The sequence below is a fragment of the Pan paniscus genome, chromosome 14 (assembly GCF_029289425.2).
Source record: "Pan paniscus chromosome 14, NHGRI_mPanPan1-v2.0_pri, whole genome shotgun sequence".
Taxonomy (NCBI): Eukaryota; Metazoa; Chordata; class Mammalia; order Primates; family Hominidae; genus Pan; species Pan paniscus.
The window spans coordinates 111,948,152-111,969,828 of NC_073263.2; the positions used below are offsets into that span (position 1 = coordinate 111,948,152).

Consider the following 21,677-nt stretch of genomic DNA (forward strand, 5'->3'; position numbering starts at 1 on the left):
ACCTGTCTCAGGCAGCAGGGAAACATGCAGTCCCGCCTGGAGCTTGCTGTCAGAAAAGGCTGTTCTTTCAGCTTCAGCATTCAGAGAATTATGCTTTAAAGACCAAGCTTGTCCAACCCACGGGCCACATGCGGCCCAGGATGGCTTCAAATACAGCCCAACAAAATTCATAAGCTTTTTAAAAACATTTTTACAATTTTTTGTAGCTAATCAGCTGTATTAGTTCGTTCTCACGCTGCTATAAGAACATACCCAAGACTGGGTAACTTATTAAAGGAAAGAGGTTTAATTGACTCACAGTTCTGCAGGGCTTGGGAGGCCTCGGGAAATTTACAATCATGGCAGAAGGGGAAGCAAACATGTCCTTCTTCGTGGCATCAGGAAGGAGAAGTAAGGAGTGAAGAGGGGAAAAGCCCCTTATAAAACTCTCAGATCTCATGAGAAACTCACTCACTATCGTGAGAACAGCATGGTGGAAACTGCCTCCATGATTCAATTACCTCCTGTGAACCAGGTCCCCACCATGACATCTGGGGATTATGGGAACTACAACTCAAGATGAGATTTCAGTGGGGACACAAAACCTAACCGTATCACCAGCTAACATTAGTGTTAGTGTATTTTATGTGTGGCCCAAGACAATTCTTCTTCCAATGTGGCCCAGAGAAGGCAAAATATTGGACACGCCTCCTTTCGGTGTTGTGAAATGCCTAAAAGGAATACTTCATTCTCTCACAAGAGTGAATATAGGAGACATTGGGAGAAAATAAGAGGTCATAGTCTCTTTCTGTGTGACGTTGACCAAAAGTTAACAGCCTCTTCTTTCCAAAGTAGTTTACTTTAAATTCCCTGACATTGCCCCTAATAATCTCTTATAGCCTCCTACCTTCGGGGAGGAAAAACACCATGTTTGCTAGTGGACAGTGTTTGGTTTCAGTAACAGGTCAAAGTCTCTGTTTTTTTTGTTTGTTTGTTTGTTTGTTTGTTTGTTTGTTTGTTTTGAGACGGAGTCTCGCCTGTCACCCAGGCTGGAGTGCAGTGGCATGACCTCGGCTCACTGCACGCTCCGCCTCCCGGGTTCACTCCATTCTCCTGCCTCAGCCTCCCGAGTAGCTGGGACCCAGGCGCCCGCCACCACGCAGCTGGGACCACAGGCGCCCGCCCTCACGCCCGGCTAATTTTTTGTATTTTTAATAGAGACGGGGTTTCACCATGTTATCCAGGATGGTCTCAATCTCCTGACCTCGTGATCCACCCGCCTCGGTCTCCCAAAGTGCTGGGATTACAGGCATGAGCCAACGCACCCGGCCCAAAGTCTCTGTTTTAATTGTTTGTTTTTGGAAGATTACTTCTCTTTGACATATCTAGAAGGAAAATCATTGGAGTTATTAGAGGCAATATCTTCTATTTAAAAAGTATTAGTCACTTCTCTGTGTCTGTTTTATATTATAAAGTAAAATTTTAATATGCTTTCTACTTTCCCAATTTTTCTTCAATTAGAAAACTCACATATTCTCACATTATTTTGAAAATTTTTAGGTGCAGATATTTCCCTGGATCATGAACCTGCCAAAGAGTCTGAGCAGTGTGAACTTTATTTTTTTATTTTATTTTATTTTATTTTGAGACAGGGTCTTGCTCTGTATCCCAGGCTGGAGTGCAGTGGTATGATCTCTGCTCACTGCAACCTCCACCTCGTGGGATCAAGCGATCTTCCCACCTCAGCCTCTTGAGCAGCTGCAATTACGGGCATGCACCACCACCATGCCTGGCTAATTTTGTAATTTTGGTAGAGATGGGGGTTTCACTATGTTGCCCAGGCTGGTCTTGAACTCCTGAGCTCAGGTGATCTGCCCACCTCGGCCTCCCAGAGTGCTGGGATTATAGGTGTGAATCACCACACCTGGCCTTTAATTTTTTTTATTATCCTGGACTGCTGTGATAAGAGCTAGGTTTCTATGAGCATTATATTTCCTAAGCAAATGGTATCTTTTGAGTTTTCTTTTTCTGGAGCAGAACATGACATGTTAAAAACAAAAGCATACAAATATTCCACTTTAACGGCCAGGCATGGTGGCTCACACCTGTAATCCCAGCGCTTTGGGAAGCCGAGGGGGGCCGATCACCTGAGGTCGGGAGTTCGAGGCCAGCCTGACCAACATGGTGAAACCCCATCTCTACCAAAAATACAAAATTAGCCAAGTGCGGTGGGGCATGCCTGTAATCCCAGTTACTCGGGAGGCTGAGACAGGAGAATCACTTGAATCCGGGAGGCGGAGGTTGCAGTGAGCCAAGACCGCACCTTTGCACTCCAGCCTGGGGAACAAGAGCAAAACTCCATCTCAATTAAAAAAAAGGAAAAAAAATCCACTTTAAAGAACTGTGATCAAAGGCTAACATTGCCATTATTCCTGTAACTAAATTCCATTTTGATAAAGTCACAGCATATGCCATCTTGCTTTTCAAGTCTTGCTTAGTAAATCCGTGGTTTACTAGCATAAGTCAACTGTGAACAATTTAATTTCTGATCTGTAGTGTGGGCTGATGAGGAAAATAATAAAATGAATGGTATCAGATCAATGTTAGCAGCTAAAAATGTTAAAAGCATACAACTTAAGTCCTCTAATTAATATATATTACCCCTGTGAGACACATGGTTTCCAAATCAACATTTTTAAAGCAAGTTCTTATACAAAAAGTAGTCCACCATAATGGCCTTTAGAAAATGTGTGTGTGTGGTTGTAGTTTAGTAGGAATGACCTTGATTCCCATGGAGTTCTCTGACTTTTCCCCTGGAATGAAATTGTTAGATTCCTCTCTTGTTAACTACATTTCATCCTGTTTTATAGGTTGCTACTGATGAAAACCAGAGTTTTTAGTCTTTTGCAGCTCCAGTAAAATCAAACCACGAAGACAGTTTTCTTTCTGGGTGAAATATTTTGCTTCCCCCTGTTCTAGTTCAGTTAGCTGAATTGAGTTCTGGGAAGTTCTGTTCCACGTAGAAAAAGTCTAAATAGGCCTGGCTTGTTTGGCCAGGGGCTCTTTGTGGAAATCATGTTGCAAACATCTAAGAGGCACACTGCTATTCTATAGGACTTATTTAAAATGACTAATATATTAGAGAAAAGGAGAGCAGCAGGGGGCAGAGGAAGGCTGTCACCTTCAGAGAGCCACTGTGTCCCTTTGGGACTAAATTTGCAAAGCATCCAGTGCTTCCATTGTAAGGAGCGCCCACAATCTCTTTGTCCTGAATGAATGACGTGTCTCAGATTGACAGTGGTGACATCTCTGAAGTGCGTGTGGTTAAATTTCTCTCTACCTGCGACACTGCACGTCTCATCACACAGAGGGAGAGCTTGGAGACATAGAACAAAGCTCACAAAAGTCCACAACTGACCGGACACGCAGCTGACCTGGTCACCGGTCACCCTTTGTCCCCAGCAGTGCGGGGTGCGGCCGCCTCTCCTCCTGAGACGCTGTCTTCTCCCCTCCACTCCCGGGAAATCCCACTGGCCCCCGACATCTCTCCCCTGAAGTCCCTGCCCCTCCCTGCACTCCCCCCCGGATGAACTCGTCCTCCACATGAAAGTACATGCAGTGTGTGCTGGTCACTCGCTCGTTTCCTCTCCGGCCCTGTTCTGTGTTCTGAGCTACTAACAGAAACCGTTAACTCGACACAGAGTCAACCCTATGCACGTGTCTCACGAATGCCTCAAGCTCTCCATGTCCAAAATGGAGCTCTGGGCCTCCACCGTCCCCACCCCCTGCCACCCCGCAGACCTCTCCCTTGGTCCTCACCCTCCTGCACAAACCCGGGAGCTCCAGCAGAGCCCTGGGCTACTCTGCCTACCTCACCCATTCTGTACTGGCTCCCTCACAATCCTGGCGGGTCCTCCGCTCCAGTGCTGTGTGTGCCCTTGCTATCCACCACCACCGCCCGCGCAGCCTGCTAGGATGGCACCCGCTGTTCCTTTCCTCTCCAGCCTGTCGTCCACACGGCAGACTCACATGGCAGACCGCGTAGCCTCCCTCCTTGATGCCCTTTAATGGCTTCCTACTGCCCTCGGGGTAAAAGCCAAGTCCGGTTTCTTCCCCTCCCTTTGTGCAAATCTGCCCTTCACTCACCACTCTGCGGGCGCTGGCCTTCTGCCTATTTCAGGGCCTTTTAGAAACCCTGTCCTCACTCTGGAGCATTCCCTCCCGCTCCCCACTTCAGGGGCTCCTTTTTATTCTTTGGGCTTTAATTGAAGCATCACTTCCTCAGAAAGGACTCAGCTGACTACCCGCAAAACATTTCACTGGGCCTCTCCCTGCTGCTTTTCCCCTGTTCCCCAGCACGGGCCATCATTTGAAAATCCGCATTAGTGTGTTTCCTGCATTGTGTGTTTAATGTGTGTCTCCACGTCTAAGCTGTAAGCTCCATGAGAGTCCATCGGTTTCATTTCCAGTTGTATACACACAGCACCTCGCACACAGCCTGGCACAGCATAGGCACGGGATAAGCGTTTGATGAGCGAATGAGTGAATGAGCTATGGTAAACGTGCAGTGAGCAAACTGCATGGGACGGTATCCATGTCCTCATTCTCATAGACATTTATCCTCACCTGGCAGTTCTCTGACTTGCAAACTCCCGTGCTCTTTTCCAAGCAGATAGCTGGGTTCTTTAAAGTTGGAGTTTTCTCACCTTCCTGTGTGTAACGGCCTCATCCCCTGCTCCCCTCAGGTTCCATGTAGTGTGTATGGCAACATGCCTTTTAATTTGCTGGGGGAGTGCCATTTGCCCGTTGGAGCTCTGGCCCTATTATTTAACAGTGAGGAGGACAGATAGCTGCAGGGCACACCTGCAGAGCCTGCCCCCAGCAGCAGCTTGTGTGTCCTGCAGACATGCACCCTCCTCCTGCCACGAGATGGCACTCTTCTTCAGTGCGACGGCGCGCACTTTGCTGGTGTGAAGAGCACCGTGTTTCTTGCACGGTCATCATCAGGGATGCCCCCGCCGGGATCATTGAGCCCTGCAGGAGCTAGTCGGGAGAGGTTTACAAGGGGAAGGTGGTGGGCGAGGTCATCCAACATGGCTGACCATGCTGAATCCAGATTGGCCACAACATTTAATTAGCATAACAGTTATGCTAACTCCGTGTGTGTGCATGTAAGGCATGAAAGAGGAAACTGTTCTGGAGGGATGCACACGTGTGCCCCCATTCCCATATCAGAAAAAGATCAAAATGGGAAACTGAGTTCATCTTTTATTTAGTTTTTTGGGGGGGAACCAGAAGTGTGTAGCAGTCTTGGAATCCAAGTTACATGATCAAAAAATCAAAACTTTTCTTTGGACTCAATGTTTCTCAAAAGGAATAATTGTTATCCCTATAGTTTAATGGAAAAACTAAATTTGCAGACTCTTACATTTCTTTCCAACCCTGAAGGCTATCGCCACAAAATAGTCTAAGTTTTCTTTTGAAAAAATGTGCTTTTGTTTATGAAATTGGGTTTATGGATCATTTGGGGAGGCTTGGCTGAAAGCCACCCTGGGCTGGGTGGGACACCAGGCGTCTCTGTGGTGCCCATGCCCTGTGTCTGGGGGGGACACCAGGCGTCTCTGTGGTGCCCATGCCCTGTGTCTGGGGGGACCCTGGGCATCCTTGATGCTGGTGCCTCACAACTGGGTGGGATGCCGGGCACCCATGGTGCCGATGCCCTGCGTCTGCATGGGACCCCAGGCGTCCATGGCACTGATGCCCTGCGTCTGCGTGGGACCCCAGGCGTCCATGGGGCTGATGCCCTGCGTCTGCGTGGGACCCCAGGCGTCCGTGGGGCTGATGCCCTGCGTCTGCGTGGGACCCCAGGCGTCCGTGGGGCTGATGCCCTGCGTCTGCGTGGGACCCCAGGCGTCCGTGGGGCTGATGCCCTGCGTCTGCGTGGGACCCCAGGAGTCCGTGGAGCTGATGCCCTGCGTCTGCGTGGGACCCCAGGCGTCCGTGGGGCTGATGCCCTGCGTCTGCGTGGGACCCCAGGCGTCTGTGGGGCTGATGCCCTGCGTCTGCGTGGGACCCCAGGCGTCTGTGGGGCTGATGCCCTGCATCTGTGGTTGTCTCTCTAGGCTTCCTGTTTGGGCTGAAAGGAGCAAAAGGAAGAGCGGGCTTCCCTGGGCTTCCCGGCTCCCCTGGAGCCCGCGGACCAAAGGGGTGGAAAGGTAAGAACGTCTGGGAGGCATGGGATGAGGACAGCCTGGCCTTTCCAAGTCCCTCACCTTACAGGAGGTGAAATCCATCCCCCACTCACGTGTTTGGAGATGAAAATGAGCCTGCATGTCTCTCCCAGCCTCCTGTACCCTTGGCGGTGGCACTGAGAGAGAGGCGCATGGAGCCAGCGGTGCTGTCTGAGCACTCGGCCCCCAGGCTCACCGTCCCTGCTGTCCATCTGCCATCCTTGTCACTGACCTTCCTAGCAGCAGCGAGCCTGATGCTGAGTCCTGTGCTGGGTTAAAAGGGAAAACAGTTATTTCTTAGGCTGCACTCAGATAGTGTCTCAAGGGCTCAGCTCCAAGGCATTGTAACAGAGGTCTGTAGAGAGCTCTGTCCATGGCAAGGTGCTGGTATAGTCACCATCCCTGGTCCTACTGAGACTCAGTGGAGTGACGTGGTTTGCCTGGGTCTCCCTTCCCGTTGATGAGGAGGCAAACTTGGAACAGGTGGTCTTTGCACCTGACCCTTCCCAGTCACCTCAGGGACTCTGCCCCTAGCTCGAGGCCATCCTCTGTGAGGCTCTGTGGGCTCTGGTGTGGTGCAGGGTGTGCTCCTGCTCACCTCTCCCCTCCCAGAACATGGGGAGCACTTCCTGGCACTCACCACGCCCTGGTCGTTTTGGGGTATGTAGGATGTGCAGTGCATTCAGCACCCCGCTGTGGATGGGCATGACCTGAGAGCAGGCACTGCAGGACCTGGAGGAAGTGGGGCCTCCCCACTGGGTATCTTCTCTGCCCTGGGGGAGCCAACCCCTGCCGCCAGCATGGTGCTGCCTTGCTGCCCAACTCCCTGGGTTCAGCTGTGGCAAAACAGAGGAAGAGAGGTCAGGCACGTCTTCCCTGCTCACCTATGACCTTTCATGACCTTGGCCTCTGAGGCCAGGGCTCTTGCCCTCCCTGATGGCTCCCTGGAGATGGCTCCTCCCCTTGGCCCGCAGGCCCAATGGTGGCAATCTTCATCTCTAAGCACTGAATTCCTTAACCTCCTTCACACTCCCCGCAACTCAACCTATGCCTCTGAATGTGGTCCCAGTTTTTAAGTATCTGTAGTAAACATCAGAGTCAAATTCTGAACCCCATGAGACTATGAGTGAACACTTGAGTCACTTAGTCTGAGCCTCAGTTTTCCCATCTAAGAAATGGGGGTCATAGTGCCCATCAGAACAGGCAGTGTCCATAAAGCACCAAGCGTGCCGCCCAGCTCTCCCCGCTGCCTGATACCCCTCTCCCCGCCACGCTAAGAGGAATGCGGAACAAGGAGGCCCTCCTCTCCCTCCTCTGCAGGTGACGCTGGGGAATGCAGATGTACAGAAGGCGACGAAGCTATCAAAGGTCTTCCGGGACTGCCAGGACCCAAGGGCTTCGCAGGCATCAACGGGGAGCCAGGGAGGAAAGGGGACAAAGGAGACCCCGGCCAACACGGCCTCCCTGGGTTCCCAGGGCTCAAGGTGAGGAGCAATTTCATCATGAAGCTGGCAAGACACTCTGAGGCCTCCCCAGGTGTCCCATTCTTGCCTTTTATCTCCTAAGTTTACACAGCTTCAGACCAGCAACACTCATGGACCCAAGGCATGGCTAAACCATTCAAAAAACCCACATACCCCAAAGCGGACTTTCTACACGTCCACTGGTGAGACTGAGAAGGGGCGCTGCTGTGGGAACCGCAGCCGACAGCTCTTGCAAGAGTCCAATAGGGGGTCACCACGTGACCCAGAAATGCTACTCCTGGTGTATCCCCAAGAGACTTGAAAGCACATGTCCGCGCAAACACACATACACCAATGTTCACAGCAGCATTCTTCAAAATAGGCAGAAGGTGAAACTATCCAAATGTGCATCACCTGATGAATGGATCAGCTAAATCTATACAGCATCTATACCACAGAATAGCCCTGACCTTCACGTGGGAGCAAGGTGCTGAGCCATACCACACTGTGGATGAACCTGGAACATGTTATGCCATGGGGATTGAGACCCACACAGAAGGACACATGCTATCACATGGTGTCCCATTCTATTCTTATGAAATGTCCACACAGGCGACCTAGAAACAGGAAGTCGATTGGTGGCTGCCACAGGTGGAGGTGGGGGTGGGGGTGGGGAGTACCTGCTTAATGGGAATGGGGTTTCTTTTTGATATAATGAAGATGTTCTGAAATTAGATAAGAGTGATGATTGCACAACCTTGTGAAAATACTAAAAATCACTGAATTTTATGCTTTAAAACAGTGAACTTTGTGCTATATGAATTATATCTCAAAAAAACCTATCATTTTTAATGTAAAGGACATTATTTATTTATCGAACATTCGCCTTCTCAAGTTTAGCAAGAACTGATTCAGCATTGTTGGAAGGCTTCCTTCACCTGATAACAAGCAAGACCTTTTGATTTTTAAACTGTGCACGTGCTTGTGTGGAGGTGTGGACCCCACACACATCAGCTCATGGCCTTTATTCTGTGCCTTATGAAAAGGTCACCTGCAGCAGACCTTTCTTCCGTGGCAGATTTTAGCTGACCAAAGAGTTCAAAGTGAATTTCAGATGTAGACAAAGAAAGTATACTTTTTGTTGATTTTTTAACTTAAAAAGAGAATTCTGGGAAATTTATAAAGCAAAAAGTTCATTATTTAACATATTCAGCAATAGAGGAAAAACAGTTGGTCAGGACACTTGGCCAAGGAAACTTAAAGGATCTGAGCCCACAGCATGGAAGGAACCGCAGCCCCGCAGAGCTGTGTTGCTGACGGCCATGACTCCCAACTTCTTCATGGCACGGAGCTGTGCAGGTGAAAATGAGACCCGGGCACCTCGCTGATCCATGCCCTAGGTTTTCTCAGAAAACAAATAGGAAAATTCAACAAAAAATAGCAGGTGCTCATTTTATCCCAGCTTAAAAAGGATGCGATCTCCGAATCATGGCTGTCTAGCAGTAAAAGTGGCTCTAGTATTCAGAAAAAGTGCGTGGGGTGAGAACTGCACATATACCAATGGCAAAGCTAGTAGGATCCTCAGTTGTTTAAAAAGTGACTGAATACTTCCCAGAAGCCAAATGGACCGCATTCAGTGCCCCTGAAATGTCTAAAACCTTCCAAGCACACACGTCCACAGAACTTTTGTTCACACGCCTCTGGCTGTGCCTGGTGTCCTGCACTGAATTCTATGATTGTGTGTATGGAAACCACACTGAAGTGGGAATATCTGAGACCATTTGGGAGTTTTTTGGTTAGTTTTTGTTTGTTTGTTTTTATTGTTGTTTTTGGTTTTTAATATTTGTACTGGTAGAGTCTGGCAGGGCGCTTGAAGTGTGGGAGTGGGTCAATAAGCCCATCCCTCCATCCATGTACCCAATGTGTATTGATTGATTGGGCCTGGTCTGTGTGTGAGGAACTCTCCTAGATTCTAAAGTAATGTTGCAAAGCACTAAATAAATCAAGAATCTGTGGAATTTTCTAGAAGGGAAACTCCCAATTACTTGCAACATTCCATTTAATTAAAGCAACTCCACACATTCCCATATTCTTGGAAATAGCGTCAACCAAGATATGTCAAAAGCTAGCACAGCTCACGTTTGAAAACACAATGCTGATGGGTACCCTGCTCATCGTGGAAAGAGCTAGACGCGATTTTCCAGGCTGCGATTTGAGAGTCCCTGCAGGCAGCTTCTCTCTAAAGTATCTTTTTCTCTCAACCTTAACCTCAGTGCAGGAAACAAATTTCTATTAAATACCATTTATTGTTCTCAATATTATCACAAAATGTTATCCTCCATACCTGGGTTAACCTGCTTGGCTCCTGAATGACTGTGGTTTAGAGGAAGCCACCTTGACTTTTAGTTCAGTGCTTCTCAAAAGGCACCGAGCCCGTGGATCCCTGGGGCCTCTGTGGACACGAAGGCAATGATTCAGCTGCCCCGGGCTGGGGCCTGCACATCTGCACCATTGGGCAGAGCCCAGGGTCACTGAAGATGGGCCTAGGACCTGGGTTTCCCTGTCCAACCACCTGTGGCTACTTCCACTGCATTGTATTTACTTATTTATTTATTTATTTATTTTTGGAGACAGAGTCTCACTTTGTCACTTAGGCTAGAATGCAGTGGCAAGATCTCGGCTCACTGCAACCTCCACCTCCCTGTTTCAAGTGACTCTCCTGCCTCAGCCTCCCGAGTAGCTGGGATTACAGGCGTGCACCACCACACTCCACTGCCACACTCAGCTAAGTTTTTGCATTTTTAGTAGAGACAAGGTTTCACCATGTTGGCCAGGCTGGTCTTGAACTCCTGACCTCAAGTGATCCGCCCACCTCAGCCTCCCAAAGTGCTGCGATTACAGAAGTGAATCACCGCCCCCGGCCACATTGTAATTATTTAAAATTAAAGAAAAGGTACCATCCAGTTCCTCAGTCCCACCATCCGCAGTTCCAGTGCTCCACAGCCACTGCGGCCAGTGGCCCCACACTGGACAGCTGGATGGGGGCGTGTCCAGCATCCCAGAAAGTGCTCCTTGGGTGGCGCTCGGTTTGGTGACAGGTGACTGCCTGCCAGCTGTGTGAGATGAAAAAGCTTGCCAGCCATCTTCTCAGATGCCCTCACAGTACAAAGAAGGAAGACTTTTTTTTGTCTGTTTTCCACAGGGAGTGCCTGGCAACGTTGGTGCTCCCGGACCCAAAGGAGCAAAAGGAGATTCCAGAACAATCACAACCAAAGGTCAGTTCCTCTCTGGCCACACGGCCCCTGGGGCACTGAGCCTTCCTGTGGGCACCTGCCTGGGCAGCTTCACATGCAAATCCCTTTCTAGGTGAGCGGGGACAGCCCGGCGTCCCAGGTGTGCCCGGGATGAAAGGTGACGATGGCAGCCCAGGCCGCGATGGGCTCGATGGATTCCCCGGCCTCCCAGGCCCTCCCGTGAGTAGCCACAAACTGCGGCAGCTCCGTCCTCTCTTCTTCATCCTCCAGGTTCTCCAAACACCCCAGAAGCAAACAGTATTGACATGAGCACTAAACCAACCTGTGCATAGGACAGGCTGCTCATTCTGCTCATTCTATTTCTAATGAGCAGAAATCAGACTTTTTAGGAAACGGTGAATTAAGTTGGAAGCCAAGCTCCAAATGAACATTTAAAAGTCAACAATCAAATAAATATTCCTCCTGGTGTAACAGACTAAGAACCCTCCCCCGCCAAAAAAAGTAGACTGTTCTAAAATGGGTGGTGGAACCCTATTTTTCCAAGGTAAATCATGAAATATGCAATTTCATTTTTGCAACAAACACACACTGGTGTTGAAGGAGGGGCTACCTAGTAGCCTGCAAAGACCCCAGCATCGTTTCCTCAGGGGAGGCTGGGGTCAGAGGCGAGGGAGGCAGCCATGGAGGGAGACAAGACCCCCTCCTGCGCCCCCTCCAGCCTCTGAGCCTCTCCTGCCACCACGCCTTTCCCACTGCCAGCTCTGGAGCATTCTCTGCTCAGGACCTTGCAACCTTATTTCTCACGTATTTTTTTTCTAGATTCTATTTTCCTCCCTCTAGTCACCAAGCCTGTGCCTCCTTAAGCTCTTTGTACTGGTTTCCTGGGGCTGAGGTCACAAACTGCCACAGACTGGGCAGCTTAGACATCAGAAATGTATGGTCTCACAGCTCTGGAGGCTGAAAGCCAACATCAAGGTGTCTGCAGGGCTGGTTCCTTCTGAGACAGTGCGGGAGGATCTGTCCCTGCGTCTCTCCCAGCTTCCAGGAACTCTGGCATTCCTTGGCTTATAGACGGCTGTCTTCTCTCTGTCTTCTCATCATCTGTCCTCTCTGTGTGTCTGTCTCTGGGTCCAAATTTCCCCTTTTTATAGGGAGAGCGGTCATATTGGAATGGGCCCATCCTAAAGACCTCATCTGACCTTGAGCGCCCTCAAAGACCTTATTTCCAAATAAGGTCACATGTCTAGGTCCTGGGGGTTAAGACTTCAGCATCATTGGAGGACGATTGAAGTCATAATCCTCTTTCTCCTCCTCAGAGCCTCACGCCTGAATTCTATTCGCAGCTTATTTGCCTCATTCCATAACCCATGTCTTCTCTAGTTATAACGTGGGTCATGTCTGTAATAACACTTGGTGCAGTGGTACAATCAAAGCTCACTGCAGCCTCGAACTTCTGGACTCAAGCCATCCTCCTGCCTCAACCTCCCGAGTACCTGGGACCACAGGTGCACACCAGCACACCCACATAATATTTTTAAAATTTTCTGTAGAGATGAGATCTCTCTATGTTGCCCATGCTGCTCTCAAACTCCTGGGCTCAAGTGATTCTCCTGCCTTGGCCTCCCAAAGCACTGGTTTTATAGACATCAGCCACCACACCCGGCCCACATTCTTACAATTTAAGTGCAGTTTTTTGGGGCCAGAGAACACAGATAATTCTATGATTGGGTATCTTAAAAATCTCATCTGGGAGGCAACAGGGTTAAATAAGAGGCAAACCATAATTGGTCACTTTAGCCAGAAGAGGAGGATGAGTGATGATTCCTGTGGTTGGAACAGTCTTTGGCCTGTTCAGTGTCATGCGGGGTGGGGGTGGTGAGTGTATGTGTGGTGTGTGGTGTGCTCGTGTGTATGTGTGTGGTCCGTTTGAGTCTGGATTTGTTACGGTAGTGGTGGCCTTCCCTGGAGTTGGTGCCTTGTGAAGTTGGTGACCAGGAGGTGCACTTGTCCAGCCATGGGGTTCACCCACCCCTGCGGCTCCCAAGCCTGGCTGCCAGTCCCAGCCCAGCTGGGGGCAGGTGGTCGGAGCAGGGTTAGGGGTAGGGGTGAGGGTTAGGGTCAGGGAGAACCTTGCAGCCTCAGCTTCCCATTCTCGGGGTGTAGGGGCTTTCCCAGTGCTTGTGTGCCTTCCTTGTTTGGTGGCATCTCTAAGCCAAGAATGTCAACTTCTGCCTTTAGAAAACTCGTGATCCTGCCTGTGCCACCTTCCAGTGGCATCATCCCCACTGCTGTCCACTAAGTTTGGGGCATCTGCCTTGTGATCTCTGCAACAGCCTTGTGTCCCCCTCCCCTGTGAAAAAAAGCTAAAACACAGGGGTGCGCCACTTAATCAAGGTCTCAAACAGAGAGGGCTGGACCGGTGTCCCTGCCCCGCTCCGTCATGCCTTTGACAAGGAAGGGGCTGTGGTGTCGGTGGAGAGCAGGGTTTGATTTCTTATAAGCAGCTGCCTCATTGTCATGAGAACACCCAGCCTCGTCCCGTGGCTCGGCAGATGGGCGGGGGCTTACGTGCATGGCTGTTCCACCAGCACGTGGGGACAGCACCGAGCCATGCTGTGGTGTGTGCACAGATCACACCAGCATCACTGCTGCCAGCCTCCCCACCCCGTCCCTGCACCTCCCACCAGCTCCCCCCCTCACCCTGCAGTTGGTGCTTTCATCCACAGGGCAGTCCCTCTCCATTCCCAATCCTGTAATCTCTCCTGACTTCTGAGGGGCACACGGCTCTTTCCTTGTCCAAATTAGCTTCCTTTCCTTTAACAACATAGCATCCCTTAAAATAACAGCCGTTTTACCGATGCTAAATTATAACAACAAAATCATGTGTTTCTCTCTCCACCCACAGTAGAACACAAAAGCCTGTGCCTTCGCTGTTCTAGAGATGAAGGCCCAGGCTGATGCAGGGGAGCTGGCGGGTGGGAATAGAGAAATGCTCAAGCATGTACATGTGCCTTCCAGAACCGGCTTTCGTGGCATTGCTTAGACTGCTACACAGTCTGTCACTGGCTCCTGTGACCTGGCTGACCATGGCACTAGGTTCCTGTTCATCTCTGTTGTCTTTCTGTTCTGGATCCATAGCTCAGAATTCCAGGAAATGGGAAAGGAAACAGGGAAGTCAAGGTGATCTTTAACATTAGTATATATTTTAAGAAATAAACTGAATTTTCACACAGGGCGATGGCATCAAGGGCCCTCCAGGGGACCCAGGCTATCCAGGAATACCTGGAACGAAGGGTACTCCAGGAGAAATGGGTCCCCCAGGACTGGGCCTTCCCGGCCTCAAAGGCCAACGTGGTTTCCCTGGAGACGCCGGCTTACCTGGACCACCAGGCTTCCTGGGCCCTCCTGGCCCCACAGGGACCCCAGGACAAATAGGTATGAAGGAATCCTCCCTTTTACCTTTCACAGTCCTGAGACATTCCACGCTTTCCTTTGTCAGTGTAGACGTTTCCCAGTAGAGTCAGATGAGGATGCTGTTTTGCCTCATCTGTTCTCGCACGTACAAGGGATGACCCAACTGTGAGGTTTCTGAGCCCCCACCAGCCTCCCCTCAGCAGCTGAAACATGCAGCCTCTCCTGTAGGACTACAGTGACAGAAGCCTTTCCCGGAAGTTCAGAGATGGCTTTCCCGTTCCCTGCCCACTTCAAAGCCTTCCTGCCCCCACCAGCAACATATATGACACACCTTCACACACGTGCACGCCCCAGACGAGCCAGTAACTCTTATCTGTTTCAAAATTGCCTCACTCTGTCCTTATGTCTTCCCCCCAGATTGTGACACAGATGTGAAAAGGGCCGTTGGAGGTGACAGACAGGAGGCCATCCAGCCAGGTACTCTGGGAAGTGCAGGTGGCTTTAGGACACTAGAGAATTCTCAGTTGGTCTGCTGGTTAAGCTCTTGCAGTATGCGTGGGATAAGAAATATTAATAATATGTGCAAGCCACATTTGATTTCCATGGCACAACAGAGTGGCCTGGTGAGCACTATACATTGCGTGAATAACAACCTGGTAGAGACGGAGAGACATTTAACCAGTCCCCTCTTGTCAGAAATCCTTTTTCACTGGAAAGCACCAGTGCATTCCAACTCAGCTCCACAGGCACGTGTGCTGCCAGGAGGGTCCAGGCAGAGGAGGCTGAGCCCAGCCCAGACGGTGGCAAGGATGTCAGGCCAAGATGGGAGCCTGGTCCAGATTCCCAGGCACACAGACAAAAGCAAGCTCCAAGAGTGACTGTTCTTGCAAGAGAGCCTCTTAGACAAAGGGCTCTCACAATACCCCAGCTGGAGTGTCACTGCTCCCAGCCACACCAACCAGAAGTGCCCGCAGCCTTGATTTAATTTTGCAAGGTGGCTGATGGCTGTGGTTCACTCTGAAAGTAAACAGAGTCACAAAGGAGGAGTCAAATAATGCATTTTGAAATCGCAGGCTATCTCCATTGCTGGCAGATGCTTCCAGACAAAAGAAAAGCATCCACACTGACTTGCAGGGTAGCAGCCGGATTAACTCGGTTTGCACCCAGGCTACTGCCCTGCAGGAGGGAATCAATTGTTTGCCAGCACAGTGCCAGTTTTTATTTGACTAGACTGGCTTAGTTTACATTTTATATGAATATTTTGATTACATTACACAATGAAATTAAACTTTTATTTACATCAGAACCAAGATGAATTAAATCATTAAGTTACTCTGATCCCAGAATGGTAGCCGGTTTGCACGGCTCGTGCTTTTGCCCTTGGGGATCCCCATGGCCGTGGGACTTAGCTTTTAGGATTGCTTGGGCTCATCTTTTCTCCTTTCTGTCCCCAGGTTGCGTAGGGGGGCCCAAGGGATTGCCAGGCCTGCCAGGACCCCCAGGCCCCACAGGTAATGCACGGAGGGAACCTGGAGTGCACCCAGCCTTCCTCCCACATCTTCACACTGCTGTTTCTCCCCCGCCCATCTTTCCTCTGGTCCTGCATCCCCCACCCCAGACATGGTCGTGTCCAGCATCTCAGCACAAACTGGTCTTGTGCCTACAGGGAGCCCACTGTCATTTGCCACTATGGAAAAAGGAGTCTGGTAGCTGACACTTAGTTGGGGCCAGGCTAGAAGAGAAAATTCAGCCATGGCTGCAGGGGAACGCCCCCAGGGGCAGAGATGGAAGCCTCGTGTTTAGGACTGGAAAGGGGTTGCACTTCTATGTATTTTCTTTTTATGCCTTTCCATCCCAGGATCTAGGGGAAGAACCTACAGGAGAGGATGCTTTCATTTGGGTTTTGATTAACAGGAAACGGGAATAAACAAGGCTAGAGTGTTTTGTCTCTAGCACCTGGGAGGACCTGGGCTTCTATCTGCTGGCCCAGGCCATCTCTCAGCCCATGTGAGAAAGAGTCCGGGCGCCCTTCACAGAGCCCATGCCTAACGCCGCCTGCGTGTCCAGTGTTGGCGGTGCAGGCCTGGCTGGCCACCACTGCTGTCGGGATCCCCCGCCTGCGCTACGATTCTGCTGCCCTGCACTCCAGGGTCTCTGTGGGCCTGTGAGCATCGGGGAACACAGAGCCAGGGCTTCCACTCAAGCAGGAGGAGGGCTGGACCCTGAGAGGTGGCTCTATGCCTGTGTCCATCAGCCTGAGAAAAGCGAGTTCTCTGAGCGGTAGGAATTCCCCTTTGGATGTCTCTTCCACTCGGCCTGTGATGGGGCCGGGGAAGCATGTCACTTGGGTAACTCAGTGTCGCAAGCACCAGACACAGCCAGAGCTGTTCTCACTTGTTTCTTCTGGAACTAAGTCCCCACCTATGCGAGATGAATAGTGCAGACAGGTGTTCTAGATGCTTCCTGCTGCACAAATCATGCCCTCACTGCTTCCTGTGATAAACTGTAGAGAGCGACACCAGTGTAGTATGAACAGCACTGAGAGTTAGGAAAGTGGACAGACACATTCTATGTGCCCTGCACCTTAAGGGGGTCTTCGAAGTGCACCATGATCACAGGGCCTGGGGAGCACAGGACAAATGCAGAGGGATCATTTGCACTGTGAGCAGAGGTAAAGGCTCCTTGTGTGGTCTTCTGAGAACTGAGCTTGTATCTTCCGCGTTCCATTAGACCTGCCCCCAGTCTGATTCCATCCATGGATTTCAACACCGTCACTCATACAGCAACCCCCAAAATGGTGACAACTCTGCATGTCTCAGGTGGTCAGGGAGAACCAGAGGCCAGCACGCTCAGCACACACCCAGACCACAGCCGTGTGCCAAAGCCAGTCTCCGGGAAAGCTCCAGTGATGCGAGTGTGGGTTTCTGAGGCTCCGGGGCTCCCCCAGCCATGCCCAGTTATTTCCATTTCATGCCCAGGCCCCCATTGCTGGGAGCCCCTTGCTGGCCTCCCATCCGCTCCTCCCTCTCACTCCTGCTGTCCACACTCCACTTTCTAAGAGTGAGGGTGGGTTTGCATCACACACATCCCCTTCCCAAGAGGCGCCAGGAACGGGGATAAAAAAGCGTGGCAGTTGGGTTTTGTGACATGGCTGAGGAACCTCAGCCCTTCAATTATCAGAAAACACTTCTGGAGCCCACACACTGGGCCAAGCAGGGTTCAAGTGTTTGAAAAGAGTCACCTCATAGTCCTCGTGGCGTCCTCATGAGGCAGGCAATCCTTCTCCCCACTTTACAGATGAGGAAACTGAGGCACAGAAAGTTGTCCACGGTCACGCAGATAGAATGGTAGGGCCAAAATTTATAGCCAGGCATCTGACCCCACCTCCAAAGCCCTCATTTAGAGCACTGTAGAATCTAAATATTGGATATTATCATTCTTATGGTTCCAGTCCGTAAACAGGATTTTAAACACTGAAAATCATTCTGTAAGCCTGGAGGTGCTGTTTCAGGCTGATATTCCCCCCAGCCTCATCATTTCCAAGTTTCATGAGATCCACATTAAGTCAGATGCCAAGCATGACCATGCCCATTTATCCTCGTGGAGCCTGATGTGGTTTGTGGTTTATTTGGATATTTAGGTGCCAAAGGCCTCCGAGGAATCCCAGGCTTCTCAGGAGCTGATGGAGGACCAGGGCCCAAGGGCTTGCCAGGAGACGCAGGTCGTGAAGGGTTCCCAGGACCCCCAGGTGAGTTGAGATCAGACCCCCATTCAGCCCCTGGGTTCCGGCGGGGACCTGTGTGTGGTTCATAAGCATCCAGCTCTATTATCTTCCACTTTGTAGAAGCTGTTTTAACAAATACTTGATAACTTTTGCATTTGTCCTTGGGAGATTAGAAATTCTTGATTTTTCATAACTGATATCGTACTGGGTTTTTGCAGAAGCTATCTACAGATCTTGCAGGAAAAAGGAGACAGGTGTTTCGGAATGGCTGTCCTCCGCAACACCTGTCTCCCAGGTATGTCCTCAGTGTTAATAATGATTGATATTAAACATTCTAAGGGCAACAAAAGTTATCCTCTCCTGAAAGAACCCTTAAAGGCATAAATAGCCCTCTCACGATGTGGCTGCAAGAGCTTAAGGCATTCATCTGTATGTGGAGGAAAATGAGGTTTCCCTTAACCAGCTCTGGTGAGGAGTACCCACTTGCGTGTCAGCATGCTCTGGAATGCAGCCAGGCGTCTGCGGACGTAGGTGTCCTGCAGTTGTGCCACAGGCGATGTGCATGAGTGTGATGGCACTGCCTTGATTGCAGGGGCATACACGTCTTTTTTTTTCTTTTATGAAATGGAGTCTCGCTCTGTCACCCAGGCTGGAGTGCAGTGGCACAATCTCAGCTCACTGCAACCTCCGCCTTCTGGGTTCAAGCGACTCTCCTGCCTCAGCCTCCTGAGTAGCTGGGATTACAGGCATGTGCCACCACACCTGGCTGATTTTTGTATTTTCAGTAGAGACGGGGATTTCACCATGTTGGCCAGGCTGGTCTCAAACTCCTGACATTAGGTGATCTGCCCGCCTCAGCCTGCCAAAGTGCTGGGATGACAGGCGTGAGCCACTGTGCCAGGCCACACACATCTTCAATAGTGTTTGTCTAATGAAACCATGGAAGCCATTGTGGACAACTTTCCACCCGAGATGAAACATCCTTCCACAGGGTCCTGGGCAGGTTCCTGCAGCCTCTGCTGGAGTCCCACTTGTCACCTAGAACCTGTGGCACATTGGAACCCTCTTGTTGCTAGAAAGTTCCTCCCTGGAATACAGCCTGCCTCCCAGGGAGTTCTCACTGGGCTGTCCCTGAGCCACACAGTTGACTTCCTCATAACCACACACCCTGAGAGAGGCGGCCACATCTCCCACAGACGTCTCATGAACAGGCAGAACTGACCCCGGGAACACACACTTTCTTTTAATGACATCGTTCCATGCCCTTGGAATTCTGAGCAACCTTCTAGGACCCCCACTTATCAGGATTCTTTTCCAACTGGGCTCTAGAAACTGAATAAACGCTCCCCATGTCTGGAATATCACACAGAACATCGGGACTGTTGCGCCTTTAGGTTGAACATCCTGCAAATGTTCCCAGTGAAGACTAATTGAACCCTGCCCCTCCCCTGACCTCCACTCAGATAGCTGATTTAAGCCTCAATGCAGAATTGTCTGTCCGTCCCTGATAGACGGTATCTTTCGGAATTTCGTGTTGCAGCCCGTAGGGATTGTTCCAAACCCTGACCCTGTTTCCTTTCATATGATGCGTTTCTCCATGTTTTGCAAAATTGGGAAGCAGGCTTCCTGTGTCTGTATCAAGGCCCTGGTAAAAACAACTCTGCATTCAAATGAAGCAAAGGAAGTCTCCATGCCTCTGCCCCAGGGGTTGGTCTCTATGGTTTTGTTGCCCTGCTGGAAGTGTCTAAATATTTAGAAGTGTAACATTGCCACTCTCATGATTTCATATATACCAAGTTTAAGCATTCATGATTTTGAGAGAAGGATAATAATTCCTGAACAGCTTCTTGCTGTGAGTATGAAAATTCTCTGGTAATTGTGATTGGAGTGCCCAGCCATGTGTGCGTGAACGCCATACGGGGCTCCCCTGTAGGGGGGAATGGATGGGATGCACCCATTATCAGGTGATTTGGACAGTTGCCCACGTGAGTTGGGAGCCTGTTCCACCATCAAATGTGAGCCCTTACGTCATGAACAGGGAGGCTGGGGCAGGCTGGGGGTGGGTGGTGATTGAGGAACTGATCAGTTTCTGAAATGCATGTCACTTTTTATGGTGCTGATATATACTGCCCTTCTGTCACCACATGCAGAAGAGGATAAAATGCCCAATTCAAGGATTGCAAAAATCAGAGAGTCTATTCCAGATCTAAGACCCACACATGCAAACCCGAGTGCACGGCTCCCTGGGTACAGTTTGTAACATTGCCAGTGAAAGTCATGTCTCTTCATTGTGAGTAAATCACACCGTTAAAACTCTGAGTACGGTCTAGCTGATTAACGTCAGGTTAATCCAGATCCTTTATTCTGTATTCCAGTCACTCCCAGCTCCCAGGCAGTGATGGCTGTACCGGCCCAGGAGGGCCCACGGCCCTGCTCATTGGATCTTTTTGGTGGGATACACCCCACAGAACACAGAAAACATTCCCTTTTCCGTATCCATACATAGGAGTGCCAAGCCTGCCGTGTACTTGATCTTGTCCCACAGAATCACCTGCCAGTCTCATCGTTGCAGGCTTCTCTCCTGCATGCACAGCGGGGGTGGTGGTGACCTCAGACGCCTTTCCTTCTGAGCACAGCGTGACTGTCAGCTGTGGGAGTTCATTCTGAGGCCACGTCAGGGCTGACTGCACCGAAAAAGGAAGTGACCTGATGATATCATTTTATCTAGTGGCACCCACAAAAGACACAGGACAGCTGCCTTCCCTCCATCCGCAGATGGGACTTGATGATTTTCTTTTTTTTTTTTTTTTTCTTTTGAGATGGAATCTCACTCTGTCGCCCAGGCTGGATGGAGTGCAGTGGCGCGATCTTGGCTCACTGCAAGCTCCCCATCCCGGGTTCACGCCATTCTCCCGCCTCAGCCTCCTGAGTAGCTGGGACTACAGGCATCCGCCACCACACCTGGCTAATTTTTTGTATTTTTAGTAGAGACGAGGTTTCACCGTGTTAGCCAGGATGGTCTCGATCTCCTGACCTCGTGATTCGCCCGCCTCGGCCTCCCAAAGTGCTGGGGTTGGGACTTGATGATTTTCATGGTCAATACAACAGAGGGGTGTCGTTCCTCTCTGAAGCGTTTCCCAACTGACAGTGACGGGTTTCTACCGGGGAGATGTTACGGCAGGCAGCGTTTTGGCTCTGACGGCCCTGTTCGTTCCTGCCTCCCTGGGATTTTCCATCCCGAAGTGCTGTTCCTCACTCTGCACAACCTAGAAGGTCCCACAAAAAGCTATTCTTTGGGGCTTATTTGCAAAGCAGGGGAACCCATGAATTATGCAAATCGAGGTCCAAGGAGGCGTTGTTGGCTTGTCCACCTTCGCTCAGTTTTAGGGCTGGGGGGCCGAATGGCGGGGCAAGCAGAAGAAACATAACCAACAGAACAACATGGCGAAGGTTGTAGGTTCCAAAAAGGGCAACAGGGACAAGGGCTCGAGCTGAGGAATGCCTTCTGAGGACCCCATAGCCAAATTTTTGCTGTTTCCAGCCTCTTTTTGACTCTTCTCTTAGAACGTCACCATGCTAACTTGTGGTTTGGGGCCCACCCATGTTTCCTTTT

At 50.4% G+C, this 21,677-nt stretch overlaps 1 protein-coding gene and 1 long non-coding RNA gene across 2 annotated transcripts in view; one reads left to right on the forward strand and one right to left on the reverse strand.

Annotated features, from left to right (window-relative positions):
• Positions 1–21,677, forward strand: part of COL4A2 (collagen type IV alpha 2 chain) — a 209,635-nt gene that overhangs the window by 147,975 nt on the left and 39,983 nt on the right. The window contains exons 21-28 of the mRNA XM_034936975.3: positions 6,102–6,194; positions 7,530–7,693; positions 10,875–10,947; positions 11,039–11,145; positions 14,160–14,361; positions 14,758–14,817; positions 15,795–15,851; positions 17,981–18,088. Of these exons, the coding sequence (XP_034792866.1) occupies positions 6,102–6,194; positions 7,530–7,693; positions 10,875–10,947; positions 11,039–11,145; positions 14,160–14,361; positions 14,758–14,817; positions 15,795–15,851; positions 17,981–18,088 (864 nt within the window). The remainder of the gene's footprint in view (positions 1–6,101; positions 6,195–7,529; positions 7,694–10,874; positions 10,948–11,038; positions 11,146–14,159; positions 14,362–14,757; positions 14,818–15,794; positions 15,852–17,980; positions 18,089–21,677) is intronic.
• Positions 5,213–11,853, reverse strand: LOC117975672 (COL4A2 antisense RNA 2). Its single transcript, XR_010109650.1, has 6 exons — positions 11,782–11,853; positions 6,850–7,045; positions 6,442–6,478; positions 6,284–6,346; positions 5,592–6,115; positions 5,213–5,556 (listed from the first exon to the last, which is right to left on the reverse strand). It is a non-coding gene; the product is annotated as a COL4A2 antisense RNA 2 (long non-coding RNA).